Source organism: Theropithecus gelada, chromosome 4 (genome assembly GCF_003255815.1).
Source record: "Theropithecus gelada isolate Dixy chromosome 4, Tgel_1.0, whole genome shotgun sequence".
NCBI lineage: Eukaryota > Metazoa > Chordata > Mammalia > Primates > Cercopithecidae > Theropithecus > Theropithecus gelada.
Window position 1 is genome coordinate 133,550,220 of NC_037671.1, and position 27,451 is coordinate 133,577,670.

Genomic DNA, 27,451 nt, shown 5'->3' on the forward strand with positions numbered 1-27,451 from the left:
CCAGTCACTCACCATGTCCTTAACGGAGTTGGGATTTGAACTGAGATTTGTCAGCCCCCAAGGCCCCGGCTTTTCTGCTGCACCACACAAAATCACTTGGCGTTAATGCTACTGGCCCCATGTTAGTGTGGATATCTTATTTCTATAGAAAAGAAAGTCATTTTAGGTCTCCCTTTTAGAAAATTTTTCATTACACATTTTCAAAATCCTTATTCTTTACATATCTATAGTTATTTATTCTGTATTACAGAGGGATACGTTTAGGTAAAAATGAACTCAGAACTGTTTGCCTTACTGACAGTCATCAGTATTTACAAAGCTGACTACTTTATGAAGTGACCGGATCATATTTTAAAGTTCTGACTTGTTTACGTTATCCAGTCTGAGTTTAATTTGGGGTAATTTGATTAGAAGACCTGTAGTTCTAATGAGAAATAGTCAGGCTTGGGGAGCAAAGAGTAATTTAATTCTCTAGTTTATTAATTGTAGTGATGAATAGTAAAGGCTTTTGACTGTGCTTCATGACAACTCCTTTTTCATAACTTTTTCTCCTGTTCTGGATTTCTTTTGCAGTCCCAAAAGCTGACCTGCAAGAAAAGGACGCAGAAATAGAAGTAGACGAAGTCTTTTGGAATACAAGGATTGTACCGATTTTGCGTGAATTAGAAAAGGGTAAACAAACAAAACAAAACAAAAACCTGTTTTTGTTTTTTTTAAAACAATACCTGTAGTTATTTATGTGTTCCCCATTGCCCTGATATTTTTAGTAAGTTTTCACTATCATTTCTGTGAACATGTTCAAAAACAAATGAAGTCATCTATTTATTTACCCTGTGTGTATTAAATAATACATGCACACATAATTTTTAGTAAGATTATGCTTTACGTGCACCAAGAGAGCCAATTTCTAAAATTTCCTTTGTAATATAAATTAATTATCATTTCCTCTGCCCAAGGAAATGCTGGCTTAACTTCTCTCAGGTGGCTGTTCATACTCAAGAAAGTAAAAGATTAAAACAGATTTCAGGCTTGGAAGCTGAGTCTCATAAACTGGCGTCCTTGACAGGTGTGCCCGTGGTTTCCTTGGTCCAACTGGTATATGTCCTACTCTCTTGAAGGGAGCACATCTGTCAGGAATGCCACCCACAGCATGGGAAATGGCCTGGGATGTGTCCCACCCTTGCACTCTGAACTGTCCCAGAAGTGAAGGCCCATGATCGATGGGTCCCTGCAAGGGGAGGGAAAGCGTGTCATGGGATGGCCCTCCACTTTCTCCCTCTTTGCAGCTCCTCAAGGATTCTCTTTCTGAAGTTGAACCAGGCTCCTCTGGAGCAGTGGTCATTGCCCTAGGGCGAGCCCAGTGCCTGGCACACAGTGCACAGTAAGCCTTTGCTAGGAGGAGTTGGTGAGCAAACCAGCTTGGTAGCCACAGGAATATGCTCTAAGAGAAGCAGGGTAAATGAATCCTCTCCAGCAACCAAACAGGGACGTGCTGCAAAAGACCTGATTCCCGAAAGGTTCAAATGACCTCACCCCTCCTCTGCTCCCCATTGGTGCTTGGCTGTGTTCATGGTTAATGTGGGAGCCCTGGACAGGGTTTCTGGTCCCGGTGCTGCTACTTGCTAAGCATATGGCCATGAGGAGTCACCTAGACTCTGTGTGCAATAGTGTCCTCACCTGCCAGACGAGGTGGAGACTAGGTTATCTCAAAAGGCTTCTGCAGCCCAAAGTCCTAAGGATATGAATGTGATGACTTTTTCCCCTCTAGAGTTACTATGTTCCCCCTCATATTAGTGTGCCAGGTTAGCTTTGGGCCCTTTATCTTAGGAGATAATGTGCAAACAATAGTGAGAAGAACAATGAGTCTGGGTAAAGGTTACATAAGAAATATTGCAAAACATTGAGTGGGGACACTGAGTCAGTATTGTGAAGGCCTTTCTTGTAGGAAGTCTTCCTACAGGAAAGAAGGATTTTTTTTTTTTTTTTTTTTTTGAGACAGAGTGTCGCTCTGTCACTCAGGCCGGAGTGCAGTGGCACAATCTTGGCTCACTGCAACCTCTGCCTCCCGGGTTCAAGCTATTCTTCTGCCTCAGCCTCCTGAGTAGCTGGGACTATAGGCGCCTGCCACCACATCTAGCTAATTTTTTTGTATTTTCAGTAGAGATGGTGGTTTCACCATATTGGCCAGGCTGGTCTCAAACTCCTGACCTTATGATCCACCCGCCTTGGCCTCCCGAAGTGCTGGGATTACAGGCGTGAGCCACTGCACCTGGCCAGGAGTTTTTTTTTAAAGAGAGGGGTCTCACTAATGCTGCCCAGGCTGGCCTTGAACTCTTGGGCTGAAGTGATTCTCAAACTACAGGCTCACACCACCATGTCCAGCTCAGCCGGAAGGATTTTAAGAGGGTGCTAAGGGCTCTGCCTACCATGCACACTAGTAGAGAAAATTTAACAGGAGTGGGGATTTGAAATGTGAATGAATCTCCCTTCTCAGAAGAAGGCTTATTAAACACGGAAATATGGCATCTCTCTCCCTAGATAACATTAAGAACAGCAAATGGATCAGGCGTGGTGGCTCACGCCTGTAATCCCAGCACTTTGGGAGGCCAAGGCAAGAGGATCACTTGAGCTCAGGAGTTTAAGACCAGCCTGAGCAACATAGAGAAACCCCATGTGTACAAAAAATACAAAAATTAGCTAAGCATGGTGGCATGCACTTGTAGTCCCAGCTACGTGGTAGGCTGAGGCTGGAGGGTCACTTGAGCCTGGGAGGTCGAGGCTGCAGTGAGTCGTGATTGTGCCAGTGCACTCCAGCTTGGGTAACAGAAAGAGACCCTGTCTCAAAAAACAAAACAAAACATCAGTGAATGGTGGCAGGGCTGGATTACTTGATCCCTTGAGAATTTTTTTCTTTTTCTTTTTTTAACTTTTGACATAATTTGAGACTTACAGAAAAGTTGCAAGACTGTCACAAAAAATGCTGTATATTCTTCATCCAGGTCCCCCCAATAGTAACACTTAGCCGCATTTGCTTTCTCATTCTGTCCCTTCCCCGTCCCTCTCTTTTTCTCTACCACTACACAGTTTTTAATTTCTTTAACCTTTTGAGAACAAGTTGCCAACCTAATGTCACATATTCCTAAGTATTTTGGCATGCATATTTTAATTTTTTCTTTTTTCTTTTTCTTTCTTTTTTTTTTTTTGAGATGGCGTCTCGCTCTCGTCACCCAGGCTGGAGTGCAGTGGCACGATCTTGGCTCACTGCAACCCCCACCTCCTAGGTTCAAGTGATTCTCCTGCCTCAGCCTCCCGAGTAGCTGGGACTACAGGTGCCCACCACCACGCTTGGCTAATTTTTTTTTTTTTTTAGTAGAGACGCGGTTTCATCATATTGGCCAGTCTGGTCTTGAACTCCTGACCTTGTGATCCACCCACCTCGGCCTCCCAAAGTACTGGGATTGCAGGCGCAAGCCTGGCCTAATTTTTTTTTCTTTTGAGACAGAGTCTTGCTCTGTTGCCCAGGCTGGAGTGCAGCGGCACGATCTCAGTTCACTGCAACCTCCACCTCCTGGGTTCAAGCAATTCTTGTGCCTCTGCTTCTTGAGTGGCTGGGATGTTAAGTGTACACCACCACACCCTGCTAATTTTTTGTATTTTTACTAGAGACTGGATTTTGCTATGTTGGCCAGGCTGGTCTCAAACTTGTGGCCTCAAGTGATCCACCTGCCTCGGCCTTCCAAAGTTTTGGGATTACAGGTGTGAGCCACTGAGCCCGGCTGGCATGTATATTTTTTAGAAACAAAAGCATTCTCTTATATATCTGGAAATTACCATACAATACTATACAAATCTTACTCAGATTTTGCCAATTTGTCCCAATACTTTCCTTTAGAGAAAAAATAAAAGCCTGGATCACAAGTTCTCATCATTTGCCACATCTCTTTCGTGATCTTGATCTATTTGAGGAATATTTTACAGACTGTCCTGCAGATTGGGTTTGTCTGATGTTTTCCCCGTGATGAGCTCCAGGTTAGCGTCTTGGGCAGGCAGAGCACGAGTGCCGCTGTGTCCCTGTCAGCGCCTCCTGCCAGGAGTACACAATGCTGCTGCGTTCTGTTGCTGGTGGTGTCCCACAGCTGTATCCACTGTCAAGTTTTTATTCTTTCCTTTGTGATGAATACATATATTGGGGGATAGAAGTTACTCTGAGATTATGTTACTCTCTGTTACACATCAAACTTTTACCCACTAGATTTAGCCCCTTGCAAATCTTGATAGTTCGTAGATTCAAGTTGTCTTTTGCAGCTGGAGAGCATTTATAACAAACTATTTGGTATAAAGGATTGATTTGATCAATAGTTTAAAATATGACTCGTGAGCCTTTCTTCTAACCTCTTTTTTAAAGCTAAAAACAAGTATTCTTGAATAGAATCTACCAGGCTGAAGAGTTTGTGGAAGGAAGTGTTAGAAAAATACTTGGAGGACCACCCACTGCCAATGAGTGGCCCAGAGCCTGGACTTAGGGTTTGTAAAGAAACCGCCAGTCACAGAAGAATAAAACAACAAAACACAAGTGTTTCATACAATAGGAGTTCAGGTTTTTCCCTTTATTTAAAGTTAGTCTAAGTCATTTCCCATCAATTCATTCATTTAAGTGCATAACCGAAAGACATTGAAGGTTACTTAGCTATTGAGGTTTAAAATTTTTTCTTAGATGTTATTGTTGAAAAGAGCTAAAAATGGCCTGAGTCACTTCCTTTTGCAGGCACACACTTCCTCTATGTGGGCTTCTAAGAGCACATTATGGTATTTATTTAAGATTGGTTTCCTACTTTTAAATTTCATGAAGGAATCTATCAGAGATAATATTATTCAACAGAATACGTTAGATTATTTTATTTCCCCTCATGTTCCATTTATTGTGCTATTTTTCTTCTTTGTATGCCAATTAGTGTGGGTACCACTTTCAAAAATTACTTTCCTAGGCTGGGTGTGGTGGCTCACACCTGTAATCCCAGGACTTTGGGAGGCTGAGGCAGGTGGATCACTTGAGATTAGGAGTTTGAGACCAGCCTGGGCAAAATGGCAAAACCCCATCTCTACCAAAAATACAAAAATTAGCCAGGTGTGGTGATGCGTGTCTGGAGTCTCAGCTACTCAGGAGGCTGAGGCAGGAGGATTGCTTGAGCCTGAGAGGTGGAGCTTGCAGTGAGCCAAGAATGCGCCACTGCACTCCAGTCTGGGTGACAGAGTGAAACTCCATCTCAAAAAAAAAAAAAAAAATTACTTTCCTCACAATCATAATTATAAAATGAAAGGTTCTAGATCTCCCTGTTTCCTAACTAAAATATTCTTCTTTTTTTAAATTTATTTTTTATTTTATTTTGGAAGTAGGATCTTGCTGTATTGCCCCGGTGGCGTTGAACCCGGAATCAAGCAACCCTCCCACCTCGGCCTCCCAAAGTGCCGGACGACAGGCGTGAGCAACCCCAAAAATCTTTTTATTCTCTTGTTTTCTAATAACCACCTCCAGATAACGGTGGATTTTGTGACATTTCAGGCTTTTGTTCTATTAGAGCCCTCTTTTCTTAGATGATGAGCATTATTCTCATAGGAAAATATTGGTCATTGTTTTTGTCAACAGATATATTAGAAAATGAATATGTATGAAGTTATGCTATATACAGTATTCTATCCAGTATTCTCACTGTACCATGTGCTGTTGATAGATATATAAGACTGGCTCACTTAGCGTGACATCTGTTTGAGGGCACTGGTCATGTAACACAACACACACATATGTACATGGAAAATAAGTTACCTAAGGTAATGTTTGTGAATGTGGAACAGTGCGTCTTTTCTGAAGCAGCTACAACATGAACAGAGCCTCGAAGGACCAAAAACAGTAGGAATGAGGGTTATGGAGAACATTTTAGGCCAATAGAACTATGCAAAAAAGAGTTGAAGGTCAAGATGCAAGTGGCATGCATCTGTGAGACTGGGAGGCTGAGGTGGAGGGCGTTTGGAGTAAAGGAGGCCAACTGAAGCAGGTAGAAGTCCCATTCTCCAATACCTCTTTGAAAGACTGTGTATTCTAGATAAGCTAATGACTGATAAGTAATAAGTCAACATGGTAGGAGATGGATCAAAGGGATGAAAAAAATCGGGTAGATGGAAGCGATAAGATAAGGAAAAAAATAGAGTTCAGGAATTTGAAGATATCCAAGGAAATAATGACAGGGTTTTTACTCACACTGTGTTTGACACACTGGAAAACTTAACCTTAATTAGTAAGTGTTGCTTTACTCTCTTTGCTCTGACAGAAGAAAACATTGAAACGGTTTGTGCTGCTTGCACACAACTTCATCATGCTTTAGAGGAAGGAAACATGCTTGGAAATAAATTTAAGAGAAGAAGTATTCTCCTGAAGACCCTATGTAAACTAGTTGATGTTGGTTCAGACTTGCTCAGCCTTAAACTTGCAAAAATAATTCTAGCAGTAAGTTTTTCTTTCCTCTGGTCTAGTCGACTATATCACATAAAAGCTTTGTTTAATGCTTTATTTGTAAATATTACAAAGAATATTAGAAATGTAGTGTATTTGTTTAGAATCTTGGAAAAAATTAAGGTAATAAACTGACATCTCAGAATTTGACCAGGAAGTATTATCTAAGGAACTAAAGCTGAGTACATAGAAAATGTTCAAAGAAACTCTTAACATTTTTGGACTGCGACTAAGTTTAAAAAAAAAAAAAAAAAAAGAAAAGAAGGAAGGAAAGAAAGGCAAGAAAGAAAAAGAAATAACCGTAGGCAAATACATTCGAAACGGTTGCTCAAATAACTTGACTGGAGATCAGTAGCAGATGGTGCAGGCTGTGGTTTCTCTTGGATGTTTGATTCTGTCATATGATTTAATAAATAACTAAGTAATTTAGGCCACAGTCATAATAAACCAGGTGCTTTAGGAACCAGTGTGAAACCGAAAAACAGCTGCGTGTGGTCACAGGAAGGTACCTCAGTGGTCATAGAAGGCTTTCACAAGGTGTGAGAAGAAAAGGCCAGACACCAAAAAAAAAGTCTGTAGAAACTCTGTCTCAAACAAAATGATATCATTGTTTGAGGGGAGCACTTCATTGTCTCAGCCATAAACAGTTGGAACCAAAAGATAAGCCACAATTATTATAGAATGTTCTAAGAGAGCCGCGAAAACAAATGAATGAAGCTTTGTTTTCTTGGTTTCATACAAGTAAAAGCTTTGTGCTAACACTCCATAATTTATAGAATTTAAAATCTTATAGTATACAGTGAAGGTAAGTGTTGCCATACTTACTATTAGTTAATAAGAATGCCACCTTTTCTTACACTGGTAATGAAGTCTTTCATAAAGCAGAATTTTCTGAGCATATATCTGTGTAATATCAGGGGGAGGCTACATTCTTATTTAGCTGTCAAACTATTAACTCTCTTTTTAAAAATTGTGATATGTGGTGAAGAAAGCAATACTTGTTTGAAATAGTGATTTCACTCCACGGCTCTGGTGGTGCAGCAGCTGCCCAAAGATTGCCTTTGCTGTTTTAATCCGGATCCTAGACATTTTGTTCCATACCAAGCCAAAGAAAGAAAGAGTGAGGGGGAAAAAAAAAGAAAGAGCAAGAAGGAAAGGAAGGAGGAAGGAAGGAACATGAATTCTTTTAATGCTTTGCAGAGAAAATATTATTTTGGTTATTAATGGTGTCATTCAAATTAATTATCTATATATGGCACAAATTTTATTATTTTAGGGCAAAAGGCTAAATGATCTGCCAGGCAGTGAACATGTTTTGAGCTAAACATATGATTAGATAAAGCCCTCTTGGTGACATTGATGGCCTTGCTGAATCAGGAGCAAGATGCTGGGCTAAAACTCCAGAGTGCAGAGCTGGGTGGGTTTGCCTTCTGACTAGCTGCGGAACCAGCATCAGAAAGGACCTTCAAATCCATCAAGGCCAACTTCCCATCTACTGCCTCGATCTCCTGTAACATTGCAGACAAGGTCTTGTTTAGCTTAGACCTTGGTGATGGGGTTCTGTGTAAAATTTTAAAAGACTACATCGTAAGAACCGTTGAAGAAGAAAAAATCAGCAAAAACTAAAGCTATATGGGACTAAGAAGTTTTTCACAATTTCTCTCTGCCTATTTATTGGCAAATACTGGCAAATGAAAGTTTTCCAGACTGTCATCTTAATTTTAATCTTTGTGTCAAAAGCTCTTACAAAATAATATACAAAAATATATAAGCTTAAATGTTACTGTATTAAGTTTTTTTAAAAGAGTACAAACAAATATATACGGTACGAATGTGACTATATTTAGGAGGGAAAAAAGTCTAGCACCCTTTGTACAGGGTAAAAAAAGAAAAGAAATACCAATAGCAAGTGTGATTATACATAGTGGCACTATTATGAGTGATTTTTTAACTTCTCTTACTTTAATTTGCCAAATTTACTTTAAATAGAATAAACTACTGTTTTTAACATAAGAAGAAAACTACCCTACCACAAGAACCTACTTTGTGCCAAGACTCTTTTTTGTTTTCTTTCTTAAAGACAAGATCTCGCTCTGTCACCCAGGGCTAGAGTACAGTGGCAAGATCACAGCTCACTGCAGTCTCAAACTTCTGGGCTCGAGTGATCCTTCTGCCTCAGCCTCCCGAGGAGCTTAGGACCACAGGCATGCACTGCCACACCTGGCTGATGTTTTAAAAATGTTTTATAGAAATGGGGTCTCGCAGGCCGGGCGCGGTGGCTCAAGCCTGTAATCCCAGCACTTTGGGAGGCCGAGACGGGCGGATCACGAGGTCAGGAGATCGAGACCATCCTGGCTAACACGGTGAAACCCCGTCTCTACTAAAAAATACAAAAAACTAGCCGGGCGAGGTGGCGGGCGCCCTGTAGTCCCAGCTACTCAGGAGGCTGAGGCAGGAGAATAGTGTAAACCCGGGAGGTGGAGCTTGCAGTGAGCTGAGATCCGGCCACTGCACTCCAGCCTGGGCGACAGAGCGAGACTCTGTCTCCAAAAAAAAAAAAAAAAAAAAAAAAAGAAATGGGGTCTCGCTATGATGCCCAGGCTAGTCTCAGACTCCTAGCCTCAAGCAGTTCTCCCACTTTGGCCTCCCAAAGTGCTGGGATTACAGGTGTGAGTCACGCACCTGGCCAGAGACTCTTCTTGACACTGGGAATACAAGTGAATGAACTAGCTCCTGCCTCTGGGGTTGCCACTGTAGCAGGGCAGACAGACAGCAAACACAGCAGATACCAAAGGAGATAATGAGAACTAAGGGAGAAACATAAAGCAGAGCAAAGGAAAGGGAGAGTAACAGGGAATTTTAAAAATACGATAGTCTACACCCCTTGCATAAATGTAAGATTTTATTATCTTTTTATGTCTTAAAGTCATAATTTTACAGTTAACAATGGAGAAGCCATACAAATTTGCTCTGAGTGTAAATTGACATTACAGCAGGCCTGGAAATTGTGGTTGTCTTTTTTCTTTTCTTCGTTTTCTTTTTTATTTTTTCTTCTTGTTATTTTAATGAAAACTCTGATACAAGGGTTTTTTTGTTTTGTTTTGTTTTCGTTTGCCACTTTTTACTAAAAATGTAAGATTTGGTGGGGGAAAGGAAAGTGAGTTTTATTCATTTTTTTCCATGAAGTTTTATTAAGTATGGAACTCATCCTACATATTACATATAGAAAGAGTAATAAATGGTGGTTTTGACCTCAAGGACTCACAATCTAGTAGAAGATAGTCAGCCGATTCAAATATATTCCCAAATATTAGGAATAATATATATTTCCATCAATATAGAAATGTTCTTCTGTTTTCTTAAGCCCTCTTATTTTCTGGGGGTTTTAAACAATGTTATTTTAAATACCTAATCATTAAACATGTAGCAAGGTCCCCATTTCCTATTTTCCTCCTGGGAACAGAAGGAATCTCCATTCTGCCATGTGTTACAGTTTCTGAAGCCTCCATAACAGCGTTTCCCAGACCTCAGTGTGCACATGCATCCCCTGGGGGTCTTGTAAAATGCAGATTCCGAGGCGGTACTGCTGGGTGGGGCCTGAGACTCTGCATTCCTAATGCATGCCCAGGCGATGCCGAGGTGGTTCTGTGACCTCTCTGAGGCACGCACTCCTCAAGTGCAAAATGGGAATGACAACACCGAATTTGCAGAGTTGCTCTGGAATAACTTTTGTAAGTGGCCTCTTGCAGGAGGGCATGCAGAAGCTGTACCACAGGCAGTGCTCGCCTCCTGGGGCCGCTCCCGCTGGGGGCTGACCATGGCCATCTTGGTGTCTTCTGCAGTGAGCAGCACAGTGCCTGGTACACATCAGGTGCCCAGTAAATATTTGTGGATCAAACACAGAACAAATACTTAACAAATATGCCTGACAGATTCCATTATGTTTTTTTAAGTAACTGAAAACTCATTAATAAATATTATTAAAAATAACTTTAGGCTGGGCGTGGTGGCTCACGCCTGTAATCCCAGCACTTTGGGAGGCCAAGGTGGGTGGATCACTTGAGGTCAGGAGTTCGAGACCAGCCTGGCCCACGTGGCAAAACCCCATCTTTACTAAAAATACAAAAATTAGCCAGGCATGGTGGCACGTGCCTGTAATCCCAGCCCCTTGGGAGGCTGGGGCAGGAGAATCACTTGAGCCCGGGAACAGGAGGTTGCAGTGAGCCAAGATCATGCCATTGCACACTAAGCTGGGGGAGAAGAGCGAAACTCCGTCTCAAAAAATAAATAAAATAACTTAAAAGATAGTTTTTAATAATAAACTAATCACCTATATGTCATCCTTTTCACACAGAAATAATTTTTTGTTCAGATGACTTTATTCCTACAAACACATTTTTACACCTTTGCAATGAGGGCACATAGTATTTCCATCTAACAGTAGGTTATAAATGTTTCCCTCTTTAAACATAGTGTTCACAGTTACGCTTTTTTGTGACTGCTTAATGTGAATAGTATTGATGTCCCACAGTTTATTAAACTATTCCCTAATATTGGATATTTAGGGTGTTTTTTATTTTTCTTTTTTACTACTTTAAATACACAGCTAATTTAGACCATTTGATTCAGTCAGTCATCCTATACTTTGCTTTTTAAAAAAAAAAAAAAAAAAACCAACTATATTTCCTTATCACCCTGTGTTTAGTTTACTTAGATCTTTTTGTATGATTTAGAAGACCATTTTATTTTCTTTTTTCTTTCTTTTTTTTTTTTTGAGATGGATTCTCGCTCTGTCACCCAGGCTGGTGTGCAGTGGTGCGATCTCGGCTTACTGCAACCTCCGCCTCCCGGTTTCAAGTGATTCTCCTACCTCAGCCTCCTGAGTAGCTGGGATTACAGGCACGTGCCACCACACCCGGCTAATTTTTGTAGTTTTAGTAGAGATGGGGTTTCACCATATTGGTCAGGCTGGTCTCGAACTCCTGACCTCGTGATCCACTTGCCTCAGCCTCCCAAAGTGCCAGAATTACAGACGTGAACCACTGCATCCAGCCTAGAAGGTAATTTTCAAATTTAGATGTTACTTGTGATTATCTCAAAGCGTTCCAGAAATAGACCTTAAAAAGAAATATGTGTGTATTATCAAATTAAACAGTATTAAGTTTTCTTTTATACAAATGATAAAACCAAAAGCTTCCCCCTTTCTTTTCTTTCCTTCGTCTCTACTATGTATTCTTTTCTAAATTAATGTGAAATTTTGGTATTCTTCTTTCTCTACTTTTGTGTTTTAATGCAATTACTCTAATTAAATGTATTAGCAGTATACTGCACCCCTTTCTTCCTCATATACTCCTTTAAAAGTAACTAATAATCACACATATAAATATGAGACTTGGCTGGGCGTGTTAGCTCACACTTGTAATCTCATCACTGGGAGGCTGAGGTGAGAGGATTGTTTGACCTGCTAGTTTGAGACCAGCCTGGGCAACATCTCTACCAAAAAAAGTTGAAAAAATTAGCCAGGCACGGTGGCACATGCCTATAGTCCCAGCTGCTCTGGCGGCAGAGGCAAGAGGATTGATTGAGCCCACGAGGTCAAGGCAGCAGTGAGCTGTGATGGCGGCATCACGGCACTCCAGCCTGGGTGAAAGAGCAAGACCCTGTCTCTGAAAAAAAGAAAAGAGAGAGAGACTTTATGAAGTAAGAAATAAGTAAGGAGAACAGATTGGAGGTTCCTCAAGAAACTAAAAATAGAGCTGCTGTATGATCTGGCAACCCCACTGCTAGGTATATACTCAGAAGAAAGGAAATCAATATATCGAAGAGATATCTGCACTTCTATGTTTATTCCACACTGTTCACAGTCGCCAAGATCTGTCATTAAAATGTTTATTCTAAGGATCATTTATATTGTATTTACTATAATTGAGTTAATTAGATACCACAGTTAGCAAATATGTGGTCTAAATTTTTCAAAGTTGATTTCTTTAGAACTTTTCTTCATGTTTAAAAATACTCTTGCTGCACTTTAAAAATAGATGTTTGTGGTTTATTTTTTTTAAAATACAGCATGTCTTTATTTCCTTCTGCAATAGAGATGTGTTTCTTTCTCTGCAGCTTAAAGTGAGTAGAAAGAATCTTCTTAATGTCTGCAAACTTATATTTAAAATTAGCAGGAATGAGAAGAATGATTCTTTGATTCAAAATGACAGCATTCTGGGTGAGTGTCATTCAGTGCTACTATTGAGCAAATGTACTTGAGTAAAAATTAGGTATCTGGAGAGAAAATGTATAATCAATGATAGCAGGAATATTTTGTTTTCTAGAAACATGCAGAAGTTTTGCGATGCTCATTTTTACTTTGTCCTCCTCTGTTTTCCACATTCAGTTGAATGTGTCCTGTGGTAGTTTGCTCTTTTCTTTCAACACCTGTAGTAACATTGTGTGATTTACAAAGTGTTCCCCATTTAAGAATTCATTTCCTGGACTTGGATTTAATATATAGAAAAATGCATGTAATAGTATTTGACATAATTGAAAATTTTAGTCTTTAATATACTAGGAATGACTGAAAGTTGAAAGACATCTATAACTGTTATAGAAACCTGACATCACAGTGTTTCAAATTTGTAGGTAAGGAAGTTTTATTACACCTTGTCTAGCTCATGCCTAATTTTTGTTGTACTTCTAAAAAATTAAGATACCTAGTTACCTAAATGGAAATGTTTTTATGAATTAATATTGCTGATACAAGAAGAGAAGATACAAAGTATCTTCCATGCAGCAACATGGAAAATATTTTGAGTTCTCTTTTTGCAACATAGGATAAATTATCTTTTCATCTTTCTTTGCCTCTGGCAGACAGGGACAAAACCAGTACTGAAAGAAATGTCTAATGTTGAATCAACTAATTAAGAATTGTAGACTGAAAACAATCATCTCAAATTATTACATGGGCATTAATGTAATTAAATGTGAGATATGTATTATTAACCTTATTGGATTTGCCTGGATTACTCGTAAAACCAAGTAGTGGTATGTTATTGAACAAATGTTCTTAAGTTGTCTTGGGAAAAGGATAGGTGTTGTATTCAAGTTATCTTTTTCTAGGGTGATTGAGATTTTTTTAAGCTCCTGTCATGGATTTCCCACTAATAATACAGAAACAAATATATTCTTAAAGACTTATTGAAATTTAACTCTTAAATTTGTTAAATTATTAGTATTCTATGACTCAAAATTTTTGTAACAAAAAATAAAGGCCAACAAATAATTAGTAAGAGGCAAGGAATGACATTAATTAAAATAATACTTTCTCTTATTTATTAATAATCCCATCCTTTTGCTGAAATTACTATTACAGAGATTTGTCTTAACTAAAAGTAAGCTTTTCTCTTTATATGATATAACTCTTAACAAGCACTTGAATGTAGATTTTGGTAAACATATTTTACAAAGTGTATTTTATGTTCACACGCAACTTATTTAATATATTTATCTCCCGCTGTTATACTCAGACATTTATAATAATTCATCTCTTTGACAGAATCATTGTTGGAGGTACTAAGAAGTGAAGACCTGGAAACTAACATGGAAGCTTTTTTATACTGTATGGGGTCTATAAAGTTCATTTCTGGAAATCCAGGATTTCTTAATGAAATGATCAGCAAAGGTGCTGTGGAAATACTGATAAATTTGATAAACCAAATAAATGAGAACACCGAGAAATGTGGTACATGTTTGCCTAATTCGGGCCACTTGCTAGTCCAGGTAAGTATTTTACTTGAAAAGATTAGACGTGTAAAATTAGTTTTCACATTGCCTAATGCCAGTTTTAAAAGAATGGCATGCAAGAGGCCCCTATAGCCAGGTATGGGTGCCCGGCCTCCAAGGGCAGCAGCCACAGCCCACCTCCACCCCATGAGGACCTGGTGCCTGTTGTCCTGGACGGGCTATTCCATGGCTATTACCAGAGCAGCTCTCCACACAGTATGCACTTTCACTGCCCTGCAGAGAAAGCAGGCCTGGAAGAAGGGAAAAGTTGTACCTCTCTGCAAAACAATTGCATGTTGGAGTCAAATTTTAGCAGGCTGTTTAGTGTTGAAGATGGGCCTGGCCTGGAGATGATTTATGATGATTGGTAGCTAATGTCATTACTCTTGTATCTTCAGTAAGAAACCGAAGGTAATGGGATTGAGTGGACAGTCATTGAGGTGGGTATGTAGATACCAGGCAGCCCCGAGACTATAGGAATGCAGGGAACAAAACTGGATGCACTGAATATAAACAGAGCAGGTAGACCAGTTTTGTTATGTGTTAGGGTTTTGTTGCTTACGTTGTAGCAGATTAAATTTCATAGTTAAATTATTTTCACTGGAGCTGCTCTGGCTTGGATACTCTTTTTTAGATGAGATTTTATCTTTAATAGCATTTGTATGTCAAATAATGGCATCTTTGATGTAATAATTCATAGGATTTGAAATGTGCTTGTCAGTTAATGAGGATTGAGCACTCAGAGCACTCTAAGCTATTAGGAAACTGTTAAAAATTAGATTTAGGCCCTGTCTTCAAGGTGCTTAAAGTATTTGGATGATTATTAATTTTGGACTTTGTGGTCTGTCTCCATTTTGAAGAAGATTGTGAAAACCTCTTTGAGTCATAAATGTGCACAGTTTTTCTGTGTGCCCTGTTTTGGCTAGGAAGGCTTCAGAAACATTTTCCATGCTCCCAGTGTTATTGAATCATTCAATTTTTTTCCCCTCAATGAAAATAGTAATTTCTGATTATAGACTAATTATATTTCCTGTTAAAATGCTGAAAAGTATAAGAAAGAATATAAAAATCACCTGCAATGGTTTCACCCTCAGATAACACCTCCAGCATTTTGGTGGTCATTTATATACATGTACATAATTTAATAGAATTCTCACTTTTTTTTTTTTTTTTTTTTGAGACAGAGTTTTGCTCTTGTTGCCCAGGCTGGAGTGCAATGGCACGATCTCGGCTCACCGCAACCTCCACCTCCCAGGCTCAAGCGAATCTCCTGCCTCAGCCTCCCTAGTAGCTGGGATTACAGGCATGTGCCACCACGCCCGGCCAATTTTGTATTTTTAGTAGAGACGGGGTTTCTCCATGTTGGTCAGGCTGGTCTCGAACTCCTGACCTCAGGTGATCCGCCCGCCTTGGCCTCCCAAAGTGCTGGGATTACAGGCATGAGCCACTGCGCCCGGTGAATTCTCACTTTTTAAATAACCTGTTACTTTTAATAGTCACTTTTGTTTGTTTTCTATCATTCTCTTCCCTCCCTGTTCCTCCTTAACATTGTTCACACTGATGTGTTCAGCACCTTTTAATACACCACAGGATTTAACAAATGGAATATTCTATGCCCTTCTCTCTCCTCATTTAACAATACGTAGTAAAAATCCCTTGAGTTAACCCTAAAAACTTATTTAATTTTTCTTAACAACTGCATAATATTCTGTGATTAGGATATATCTCAAATTCTCAACCATTCCCATATTGAGATATTCACTCTGTTTTAAATTTTTATGTAACAGCTTATGGGATTCTTGTCTAGTTAATCTCTTTCCAACCCCATCTTATACACATATAAATGTTTGCTGTTTGCATCAACTATGTCACGGGGGTGTGTGTGTGTGTGCGCGCGCGTGTGCATGTGTGCACAGTTGAGTGTTACTGTTACCAAAAATATATCAAATCAAGAAAGGGGACCTCTGGTGTCTCTGGTGTGCACATACAGTATATTGCTGCCTGTGTTACTCTTTTATTTCCATTTTCCCTGGATTCAGCATCCTCAGGTGCAACCTGATTCAACAGGTCAGATCCCCTCTCCTTTCCTGACATTTGTGTCCCCTACCTCTAGGGGGCACTGTAGAAGTTCCTCCTCACTGCCCACCACCACTTGCCACCACCTGATGGCAGTGGGCTCTGTCATTGTCTCCAAAGCCTTCCTTGAAACCAGCCTAAGGCCTGGCATATGTGGCGCATACCCCTGTCTAGCAGGAGAAAATGGAGCCCATTATGGCATCCACCTGAACTTACTCCAGCTGTGGTCACCAAATGCCATTTGTATCAACTGTATCACTGTGTGTTTACAGATTTGGGGAGGAAGGAGACATTGTTTTCGTCTTTATCATTTGCAGAATTCCCTGAATGGGACACTTCCTCATATTTAATGAAAACAAAAACTGTTTTGTATCATATGAATGATAAAATGTAAACAACAAGACTTCACTCCAAGAGCAGATGAAAGTCTCTGCTTTTTTTTTTTTTGAGATGGAGTCTTGCTCTGTGCCCAGGCTGGAGTACAGTGGCGCAGTCTCAGCTCACTGCAAGCTCCACCTTATGGGTTTCACACCATTCTCCTGCCTCAGCCCCCAAGGAGCTGGGACTACAGGCGCCCACCACCACACCTGGCTAATTTTTTGTATTTTTAGTAGAGATGGGGTTTCACCGTGTTAGCCAGGATGGTCTCGATCTCCTGACCTCGTGATCTGCCCGCCTCGGCCTCCCGAAGTGCTGGCATTACAGGCATGAACCACCGCGCCCGGCCGAAAGCCTCTGCTTTTGTGAATGTGTAACACTGACTGACTTTTCACCAGCTGGTTCATGTGCAAATTCAGCCAGACAGATCTGGCCACAAGCAGAAGTGTCTGTTTACACCAGCTTTGAGAACCTGGTAACTCCAGCTCAGGAGGCTTTTTAAAAAAAAATTTTTTTTTTTTTTTGAGACAAAAAGCCTGTCACCCAGGCTGGAATGCAATGGTGTGACCTCGGCTCACTGCAACCTCCACCTCCCAGGTTCAAGTGGTCCTCCTGCCTCAGCCTCCTGAATAGCTGGGATTACAGGGGCCCGCCACCACACCCGGCTAATTTTTTTTTTTTTTTTTTTGGTATTTTTAGTAGAGACAGGGTTTCACCATGCTGGCCAGGCTAGTCTCAAATTCCTGACCTCAGGTGATCTGCCCACCTTGGCCTCCCAAAGTGCTGGGATTATAGGTGTGAGTTACTGTGCCTGGCCAGGAGGCATTTTTAAAAGTGGCTTTTTTCAATTGAAAAGATAAATTTACTTATGGCTGTAGTAAGAATAAAATAATGTCTGCCAGCCAGAGAGAACATGACGAGGGCAAAAAAGATACAAGCAGGCCACATCTAGTGGCGTGACTGCTTTTCTTCTACAACTTTCAACCCCAAGAACCTCAGTAGCTTCGGAACACTTTCTGGGGACCTCATATTACAAAACTTCGCTTGCTTTAACATCTGGCACAGCGTTAGAGTCATCTTGTTTTCCAAAAGCAGTTCCATTGGACGCATGGAAAGAGTGGAAAACATCTTCCAAAGCTGGACGTTGAAGATTGTGCAGGATTTGGGAAACTAGAATAAAGGGAAAAGGATGTTGAACACTCAAGTGGGAAATAAATAAGGTGTGTTTGGGAGGTACTGAAGAGGTAGGGCTGTCTAGAGTAGAGATTCTGTGTGGGCATCTTGGAAGGTGAGATTCAGAAGGTACAGCCATGAGTCTCGGATACCAGCTGCCAAGAGTGGACTTGGGGCAATAAGGAGCAGTTGGAGGTGAGTGCATAGGGGGACGAGATGAGATCAGAGTGGCAGAAAGATGAATGTGCACAAAATGTGAAACTGATAAAGACCCAATAGCTGAAAAGTGATGGGAGGAGAACGTATCTGTGGTACATGACAGATTGGAGGGCTAAGATCTCAAACACAGCAGCCCCAGTTAACAGGCATTGCTGCAGTTAGATTTTAGACTGATTAGAGTGGAGATAAAGGAATGGGTATGAAGGAAAAGCTCCTCCAAAGCACATGGACTAATGTTGCTTAGAGGAAAAAAAAAAACCACAGTGTTGAACTTCGGAAGGTCTTCTGTGTGTTGTTTCTTACATATATGTATCTGTATGGCTGTATGCATTAATATATGTTTATCACCTGGTGGCTGAAATCAAGAGACACTCATTGCACAAGTTTTGTGGTGTGGCTGCTCTGTGCCAGGCATGTTCTGGGTGGTAAGACAGGAGAGCTGCCAGTAGGCACCTACTTTTTGATGATCCCTGTATCCAGATAATAGTATTCCAATGCTTATTCTTCTGCAAAATTATGGTACTTCCACATGGCCAACATTGCACTCAGTTCTGCATGTCAGACATGTAATAGCATTTTGAGAAGGACAAGATACTCAGAGAAACTGGGTGCTGCCACCTGTGCATCAAGTCAAAGTGTGAATAGTCCCAGGCTGGCAGAACTGGAGATGCGAGTTTGTAAAGTCATAAGAGTAAAGCAGGTTAAACTGTGCCTGTTCACTGAACTCCAGAACCCTAGAATTTAGGGGGAGCTCCCTGGAACTTGGAAAAAGAGAAATATAGGCCAACTAACAAGCAAGGCCCCTAAATGCCAGCAGTAAATTGCACCATCAAGGAGGTGGCACAGATGGAAAGAGGAGCTTGTCAGTGTTGCTCTAGAATGGATTATCGTGAGGTGTTAGGGTTCATCTGTGGCCTTTGAAAAGCAGCCGTTGAGCAGGCATGACACAGGAGCTGAGGGAAACTCCTGGAGTCACCTCCATCTGAAAGTCTATTTTGGTCTCCCTTGTGCCCTTTCCTGGAGAACAGAGAAGAGTCTTCTATGTCACAATCACAACCAAGCCCAAATTCTCCCAGTGTCTCCTTTGTCCTCTGTGTCTTGAGAACATCATGTACAAAGCTGCTTTGCTGTAATTGAAGGAAATCTCAATGTACTTATGTTAACAGCTAGGTAATTTATAGGTGGACAATGTAACTATTAAAGCTCAGATTGACGTGAACTTTCATGCCTGTTTTTTGGATTCACTTGTACTTCCAATCTGTTTTTTCTTTACAGCCTGACCCACTTGATTTTGAATTCAATCCTTAGAGAAATGTATTCTTTCCCTGCTTTAGATATACTATTTTTGAAGTTAAAACTGTTCTGCAGCACCCCAGGTAACATGGTTTGCTTTTCCTCTCCGCAGCCCCCACCCCCGCTTCTCTGGCCCCTAAGCCTGCAGACACCTCCCTAGCGGCTCCCACAAATCCAGATCCTCTCCCCCTTGCTCAGTACCATACCACTGTCATGTTCTTCCTTTTTCTAAATGGAAGTTTCTCAGGAAGGTCGGTCCTCCCACCTCATCAGTCCTTTCCTTCCTTCACTCGGTTCCTTCCTTTTGTTTTTAGGGTTTAGGGTATAGGAAAGTGTATTGAACAAAGAGAGCTGACTCAGACAATTTGAGCCTGGATAGTTCAGAAAATGATAAATGATAGTATCATGAAATTAGAGAAATTAGAGAGTTATAGACAGGAATGGATTTGGTGAGAGGAGGAAAGAAAATTATGGGAAGAAAATTATGTAATTAGCTTTATTTTTATTTTTAATTTTTTAATTTTTTTTTTTTTTTTTTTGAGATAGAGTCTCACTCTGTTGCCCAGGCTGGAGTGCAGTGGCGGACTCTCGGCCCACTGCAACCTCTGCCTCTCAAGTTCAAGTGATTCTCCTATCTCTGCCTCCAGAGTAGCTAAGATTACAGGCACGTGCCGCCATACCTGATTACATTTTGTATTTTTAGTACAAAACTAAAATTGTTTATAGGTCTCTAGTAGAAACAGGGTTTCACCATGTTGGCCAGACTGGTCTCGAACTCCTGACCTCAAGTGATTCACCCGCCTCAGCCTCCCAAAGTGCTGGGATTACAGGTGTGAGCTACTGCTCCTGGCTGAAATTAGCTTTAATATAAAACTTTCAGATGCCAGCAGAATAGCCATGCAGGCCTGTCGAGTAGGAAGTAGGAGGTATGAGCTGAGGCTTAGAAGAGAAGGTAAGACCAAAAATACAAATTTAGGGTCATCTACATGGAGGTGATGGTTGAAGGTAGAAAAGACAATGAAATTACCCAAGGAGAGAGTAGAGAAAGAGCAGAGGGACTGACGACAGATGGTGTGAAATGGCCTCATTTGTGGAATGGAAAGAGAAAAGGAAGTGACCAGGAAATGAAGGGCAATGTACAAGAGTAGAGATTTTCTCCGAAAGGATGGGTCAGCTTTGGCAAATGCTGCAGAGAGCGTGTAGGGGAAGAGGAGTCCCGCCACTTTGTTTGGAGCAGTGTGAATAGGCAAGCGAGCGGTGTCCGGGGGCCATCTCCTAGGACAACAGTGTGCTCTCTTGCTCTCTTTCAATCATATAATTCTTTATCTCTGTATTTTTAAATTAAAAGGTGTTTTGATATACTTGGTTTTGTTTTGTTTTGTTTTGTTTTTTAAATTTCTGAGCCCTAGAGTGAGCTCCCCACTTTGGCTGAGCTGAGCTCAATCCTGTATTCAGTGTTTGCCATCAGGAACCCTGATGGTTCATTCAACCCTGGACTGTGTTGGGGCAGGCTCAGTGCCGCCGCCCTGCATGGTCCAGTGAGGAGAGCACCGCACTGGAGCCCCCAGCCTGAGCTGGCCGCTCAGCTGGGACACTGAGTCCACCTTACCCTCTGAGCCTCACTTTCCTGTCTCTAAAGTGCTGACTATGCCTGCCTTAAAGGGCAGCTGGGAAATGAAATGAGATGATCCAGTAAAGCGCCCATAACAGGGTAAGGCACATAGTAGGCACTCACCAGAAAGCCATTCAATAAAATAAGATCAGAATTACCCAAACCTGAAGCTTCAAAGAGCAATTCCTTCTGATAGGATAAAAACGTAATCACAAGAAACTTAAGAAGACAGAGTCCAGGATGGATTTCAAATCTTTAATCTTTTTGTTGTTTGGGCTTTGATAAGCAATGTGGAGAAGAGCGCCAAAGAGAAACTAAAATTGGAGGAGGGTGTTAGAGTAATGTATGAGATTCTGGGTAAATGATGGACCCCAATTCTCAGAGCCTACTATTCTCTGCTTCAAGATTTGGGGAATTTAAGAGAGGCTTCAACTGAAGTCTGGGGATTTGACCAAGCAGTGACTTAAGTTATTATTAGTAATTAAGGATTGTATCAAGGTGGCTGGGGTCTTTTAAATCTTGCTTCAGTTATGTTCAATAGTTTTAAATGTAGAGATTAATGCATTTGTATTTAGGTGTTTAGATAATTATAGGTATGCGTACTTATGCTGGAAATTATGTTAATTCTTTCTCTTGCGCCACCCCACCTGTTGGAAGCCTGCCTCTTCAGACTGTGGAATCAGAAGCAAGGTAGCAGTGTCTGCCAGTAGAACTTTGCTCTGATTATTGGAGGAAGTAAACTGCTTACCTATAAAATGGCAGCAAATAGCCCCATGATTTATTTCCTAAGTTCTTACAGATAATTTTTTTGGAGATTTGATAATTTAAACCAAATTTAAAGCATTTATTTTGAAGGTTTTGCTTGAATAGCAAGCAGCAGATGAGGTTTTTAATTTTCTTGTTGTTTTAATTAAGGTATAATCTACATCCAATGACGTGCTTAGATCTTATATGTTTGATGAGTTTGACAAAAGTAGAAAGCCACATAGCCCCTACCCTTATCAAGATACAGAAGGTTTCTGTCACCTCAGAAATTTCCTCCCACCTCTTCTCATTAATCCTCATTCTTCTACCCTCCTCCCAGAGGGAACCATTCTTCTGATCTCTTTCACCATAGATAAGCTCTGCCTGTTCTAAAACGTTATATAAACGGAATATACAGCATGTACCCTTTTGTGTCTGGCACCTTTTTAAACTTTTATTTTGAACTAAGTATAAATCCACAAGATGTTGCAAAAATAGTACCGAGAGGTCCTGTGTACCCATCACCCGGCTCCTCAGTGGTGATATCTTACATAACCATTGTACATTATCAAACCCAGGAAATTGATATGGATATGCCGTAGTTACCTAGAGTACTATATCTGGCTTATTTTGCTTAGCATATTGCTTTTGAGATTAGATGAAGCATTTTTAGGGGTTAGTCTTTGGTATTGATCACTACACTGGCTAATTTTTGTTTTGTTTTTGTTTTTAGGGATGGAGTCTTGCTCTGTCGCCCAGGCTGGAGTGCAGTAGCGCGATCTCGGCTCACTGCAAGCTCCACCTCCCGGGTTCAAGCAGTTCTGCCTCTGCCTCCTTAGTAGATGGGATTACGGGCGCACGCCGCCACTTTTTTAATGATGTATTTGTTAATAAGAAGGGGACAGCTATTTTCTACTTATGGGGTTTCCTTCCTATAAAAGAACTGCCGGCAGCATAACTAACCACTCACGTGCCCAGTTGCCACGAGAGAGTAGGCATTCGGGGCCCAGGTTCTTCCTCTTCTCTTCTCTTCCCTTTCCTAGGAAGGAGCTATCTATAGGCAACTCATGTTCTCTGATTTTCCAGGGACAGCAGAACTGAAGATCTGAGAAGACTCAGAGACCTAAACATGTAATGCCTTGGGTTTTTTACTTGGAAATAAGAGACTAAGGAGGATGGGGATGGGGAGAAAGTTATCACCGTGGTTGGAGGATGTGGCTTATAGCTGAGGCAGGCATGCTTTCTAATCCTGAACCCTAGAATTAGATTTACCCACCCAGTCACAGACCTCTTCTGTCCCTGGAGGAGCAGAACACCTGTGTTCTGATGGCAGCTCACTTCTGAAAGAGGAAGGGAAGAGAGGGACCAGGTAGGGGCTGGACTGGGAGTGTCCGATTCCTATCCCAAGCTCACCAATCAGGAAGTGAGGGTAGTGGATGGCCAGGAGTGTTATGCTAAAAGACAGATCAAGGGTGGAAAATGAGGCTCCTACTGTGTCTGGGGAGAGCCATTTGCTCTCCATTAGTGCTCTGCCTGCTCAGCCTCCTTTCTTCACTGTAGATATATCAGTTGTGGCAGTAAGGAAATGTCACTAACTTTAGCATTTAATTGTGAATAGTGGTTTCATTGCTTGGTAGGTCTTAACGCACTATCTTTTTCAGACTCCTTTTTCTTGTTTTGCTGCATTGCCGTTCTAAATTGTTTGTATGATATTCAAAATTTCTCCTGTATTGATATATACATAGCCACAGCTGGAAGAATCAGGTACCTACTCATTTTAGTGAGGTAACTGACATAGAGGCAGTAAATGGAGAAACAACAATAAACAGAGCCAAAGGGTTTAAGGAGGACAGAAGCATTTCCTGCTAAGTCGGACACCCATGGTAGGGATGTGCCAAGTAGGCCTGTGTAGCCAGGCACCAAGTGTTATCAAGGATTCTTAATTAATGTTACCTTCATATGCATATATCTTAATGAATTCCAATAAAAGCTTAGAAATGCTTGTTACCAGTGATTTCACATGTCTAGCAGCATCTTGTCATTGGTTTCTTTTGTCTTAGCCAGAACTGTACAAATCATACATGAGACAATATGAAACTTCTTGGGTTACCACACAGGCTCTGGTTTTGGCATATATGTGGCCTCAATTGGGCACAAATTCAAAGAAATGAATGTGCTTTTATTAATAGAGGGAGATGGTTTAGCTGAGGTTGGAAAATAGTGGCTTTGGTCATAAATCATTTCACACTGTTTGTGGTCTCTGGCGGCTGTGTTTATTCTTTTACATCATTAGTGGGAAGTCAACCATTTTGCAGTTGGCAGTTAAGTTGAGACAAAGCTTGAGGGATTTCAGATGTGGATATTCCAGATGATTGCAAAATGTTTTTAGAGACCAGTGCCAAATAGAGTAGGGAGGCAATAGACCAAGAAACGGAGGCCAGGGCACTAGCCTACCTGGGAGCTGATAGACTTCTGAGCTTCAGTGAGTCACAAGCTCCTCTGATCTGGGGCAGCTCTGATGGCAGGTTGCCTTCTAGAGCAGAATCTGGTGAGTTCCTTGAGGATGGAGTACTCTGATGGAGGAAGGGCACAGAGGGGAAAGAGAGGGCCATCCACTCTGGACATGATCAGTGTGTGTGGAGGTTGCCCCCCCTTGCACCCACCCACTGCAGTAGAGAACGCAGGAATGAGACCACAGCTGCTGGGCCTGTGTTGTGTCCTCAAGTCCGGTGATCCAAGTCAGGAGAACCACCCCTCCGCTTTTTTTTTTTTTTTTTTTTTTTTTGTCTTGAGACAGAGTCTGACTGTCACTCAGGTTGGAGTACAGTGGTGCGATCAAAGGCATGGCTCACTGCAGCCTCAGCCTCTGGGGTTCAGGTGATTCTCCTGCCTCAGCCACAAGAGTTGCTGAGATTACAGACCTGAGCCACTGGGCCCAGCCCCATATTTTAAGACAAAGATTTATTGTGTTTGCTAAGGTTTCTCAACTAATTAATAGTTGAAAACACAATTTGAAATTGGTAATTAAGTACCTATAGTCAACTTGAAAAAAACAGAAGCTAAAGCTTTTGAGTTCTCATTTTACTGTATTAAAATGTAGTTGTACATTTATGAATGATCTAATTTCCTCTTAGTACATTTTTTCTCTTTAAAATGGGTCTCCCAATACTGACTGCACAATGAAAACGTTGAGACTTACATAATTCAATGTGAGCTGGGTAGCTTTGCCAACTCTTCGGGTGTTTTACCTGACTGCGGGTGGTACCTGTTATAATCAAAGAATTTGGGGAACGTGGAAAGAAGCTGCCTCAGAAAAGTGAGCACCAGAAGGTTGTCGAATGTAGCGCAATTATTTTTCAGCAGTGGATTAGTGACCAGAAGCAAAATGGAGTGTTTCTTCCTGGGTATTTGCCGAAACCCTAGTTCCCCTTTTGCCCTAAACATCACCTAACAATTGCTAATAAGCAAGGAAACTTACATTTTTATTAGTCCTCTTTGTGGATTATCAGTGTCATTTTCTTCTCTTTTTTCTTCTTCCTACTGGCTACCTTCAGGATTGCAAGTCCCACAGGATTGCAAGTTAGGAGATGGGGAAAAAGATGGGAATTAAAACTTGTGTTTTTCAGTGTGCTATTTCTTGGTGAAATGCTACGTAAGAGGTTGGGAATTTCTCTACTAAGTCCTTTAGAGACTAAACAAGTATCTAGGTGTTCATTTAACTTAGACTTTTTTTAAGTAAGGGATTTGAGGTGGTTTGAAAGATGATATACAATAAAAAAGAAAAATGTGTGTTTAAGTTTGTGCGTTTATAAATAATACAAATTAGAATAGAAAGTTAAGAAAGAAATGGATGCAGACCTCCAAGCATAAAAAGCTTGAGCTTTGGTTAACTCCTGCTTTGGGGGCGGGCCCAGTGGGTGGGCTTTCCTTGGGGGCGGGAAATAAAGCCCGTGCTGTAGGGCACAGAACTCATTGATAATTCTCACAGATTTATCTCTGTTCAACTGACAGTTCTTGTGTTTTTTTTTTTTTTTTTAATTTTCACTTGTATGTAATGAATTCAAAAGTTGGAGCACAATTCAGAGTTAAATGGGTCGGCTTGGAACTTGCCTTTACTGTGACCACATGATTTAGCTAGACTCTCCTCCCCACACCTCCCCGCCGTTTTTTTTTTTTTTTTTTTTTTTTTTGCTTTTTTTTCCAGAAAAGGCTACTAGTCTGAGCATTCAGGGCCCCACCATCACCCCACAGTGAGATTGGTGGCTCTCAGAGGTTGGTGACAAGTCTCTCAAGATAGAGGGCCTTCAGAGCTGCGTCTGAGTGGTGGCCTCTTCCTGATCCTTCCCCCTCAGGGCTTTAGGCCCTGGTTCACCCAGGCCTCTGCTAAGCTCCTGCACTTTCTTGCCAGAGGTGTCTTAAAGGGAAAAACCTCCCTTTTGTCGCTCCTGTCCCTTCTTTCTTTCTTCCCCCTCCTCATTCCCCTCTTCCTCCCCCTTCTCATTCACTCATCCAGCCCTCCAGCAGCTGAACATTTAAGAGCTTTTTATGAGCACATTTGTTGTCCTCTGAGTAGAAAGCAGAATAAGAAGTGGTTTGTACCCTAGAGGAGCTCACCATGGGAGAGAAGATGCCTGAAGACAAGTGACAATGCTTCTGTGATGGGCGTTGTAGGGGCAGGAACAGGATGCTTTGGTAACTGGAAGAGGAAGTGACTGATCAGCCTCGGAAAGGATTTCATAGAGAAGTTATCTTGAACTGGGTTTTGAAAAATGAGCAGGAGGCCAGGTGCAATGGCTCATGCCTGTGATCCCAGTACTTTGGGAGGCCGAGGTGGGCAGATCACTTGAGGTCAGGAGTTCAGGACCAGCCTGGCCAACATGCAAAAACGTGTCTCTACTAAAAATACAAAAATTAGCGGGGCGTGGTGGTGCTTGCCTGTAATCCCAGCTACTCAGGAGGCTGAGGCAGGAGAATCGCTTGAACCCGGGAGACGGAGGTTGCAGTGAGCCGAGATCGAGACTCCGTCTCGAAAAAGAAAAAAGAAAAGAAAAATGAGCAGGAGATGGCCAGGGGGAAAAGGGGTGGCAGAGTGTAATCGAGGACACTCTGGACGGAGGAAGCCACCTATTCAAAGGCATGGCGTCATGAACGGATGAAGACCTCGTGTGGTGCAGTCTGAAGGATGGCCAGGTGGTGCGGAGGCAAAGGAGATGAATTTGGAGGGATGAACTGCACTTCAGAGACTGAGGAACCATTAGGCTATGGGTGCTACTGGCTGGGCCAGAAGTCACAGGAGGCCTTTGAACAGGGAAGGCGTGGCTTTCAGATGCCCCCTCTGGCAGCAGTGAGCAGCTGTGGGGGTGAACTGTGGAAGGAGCCCATCCAGGGGGCTGTAGAGTTTGGGTAAGAGATAAAGTAAGCTTAAACTGAACCAGTGACGCTGGTGATGGAGAGAAGGGGTGAACGTGTGACAGGTAAGGTGGGGAAAGGGGTAGGGCCTGGGAGGGAGTTTAGGAGCCTGGGAAGGGGCTGCTGTCAGAAATGAGATAGGCTAGAGAACAAATACACAGAGGCCGGTCCCCTTCCAGAGAGTTCATTTTTCTTTCATCCATTATTTTTCACTCCTCTGCTTTAAAACAAATCTTAAAATCTGTCTACCTCAGAGATATGTCTGCTTA

General features: G+C 41.5%; 1 protein-coding gene and 1 long non-coding RNA gene across 3 annotated transcripts in view; one reads left to right on the top strand and one right to left on the bottom strand.

Annotated features, from left to right (window-relative positions):
* Nucleotides 1-27,451, top strand: part of ARMC2 (armadillo repeat containing 2) — a 126,907-nt gene that overhangs the window by 50,744 nt on the left and 48,712 nt on the right. For both annotated transcript variants that reach the window (XM_025381936.1, XM_025381935.1), the window contains 4 exons: nucleotides 574-672; nucleotides 6,324-6,499; nucleotides 12,623-12,725; nucleotides 14,052-14,275. In XM_025381936.1, the coding sequence (XP_025237721.1) occupies nucleotides 574-672; nucleotides 6,324-6,499; nucleotides 12,623-12,725; nucleotides 14,052-14,275 (602 nt within the window). The remainder of the gene's footprint in view (nucleotides 1-573; nucleotides 673-6,323; nucleotides 6,500-12,622; nucleotides 12,726-14,051; nucleotides 14,276-27,451) is intronic.
* On the bottom strand, nucleotides 10,095-26,430 carry LOC112622374. Its single transcript, XR_003118977.1, has 4 exons — nucleotides 26,388-26,430; nucleotides 25,252-25,321; nucleotides 11,937-12,165; nucleotides 10,095-10,502 (listed from the first exon to the last, which is right to left on the bottom strand). It is a non-coding gene; the product is annotated as an uncharacterized LOC112622374 (long non-coding RNA).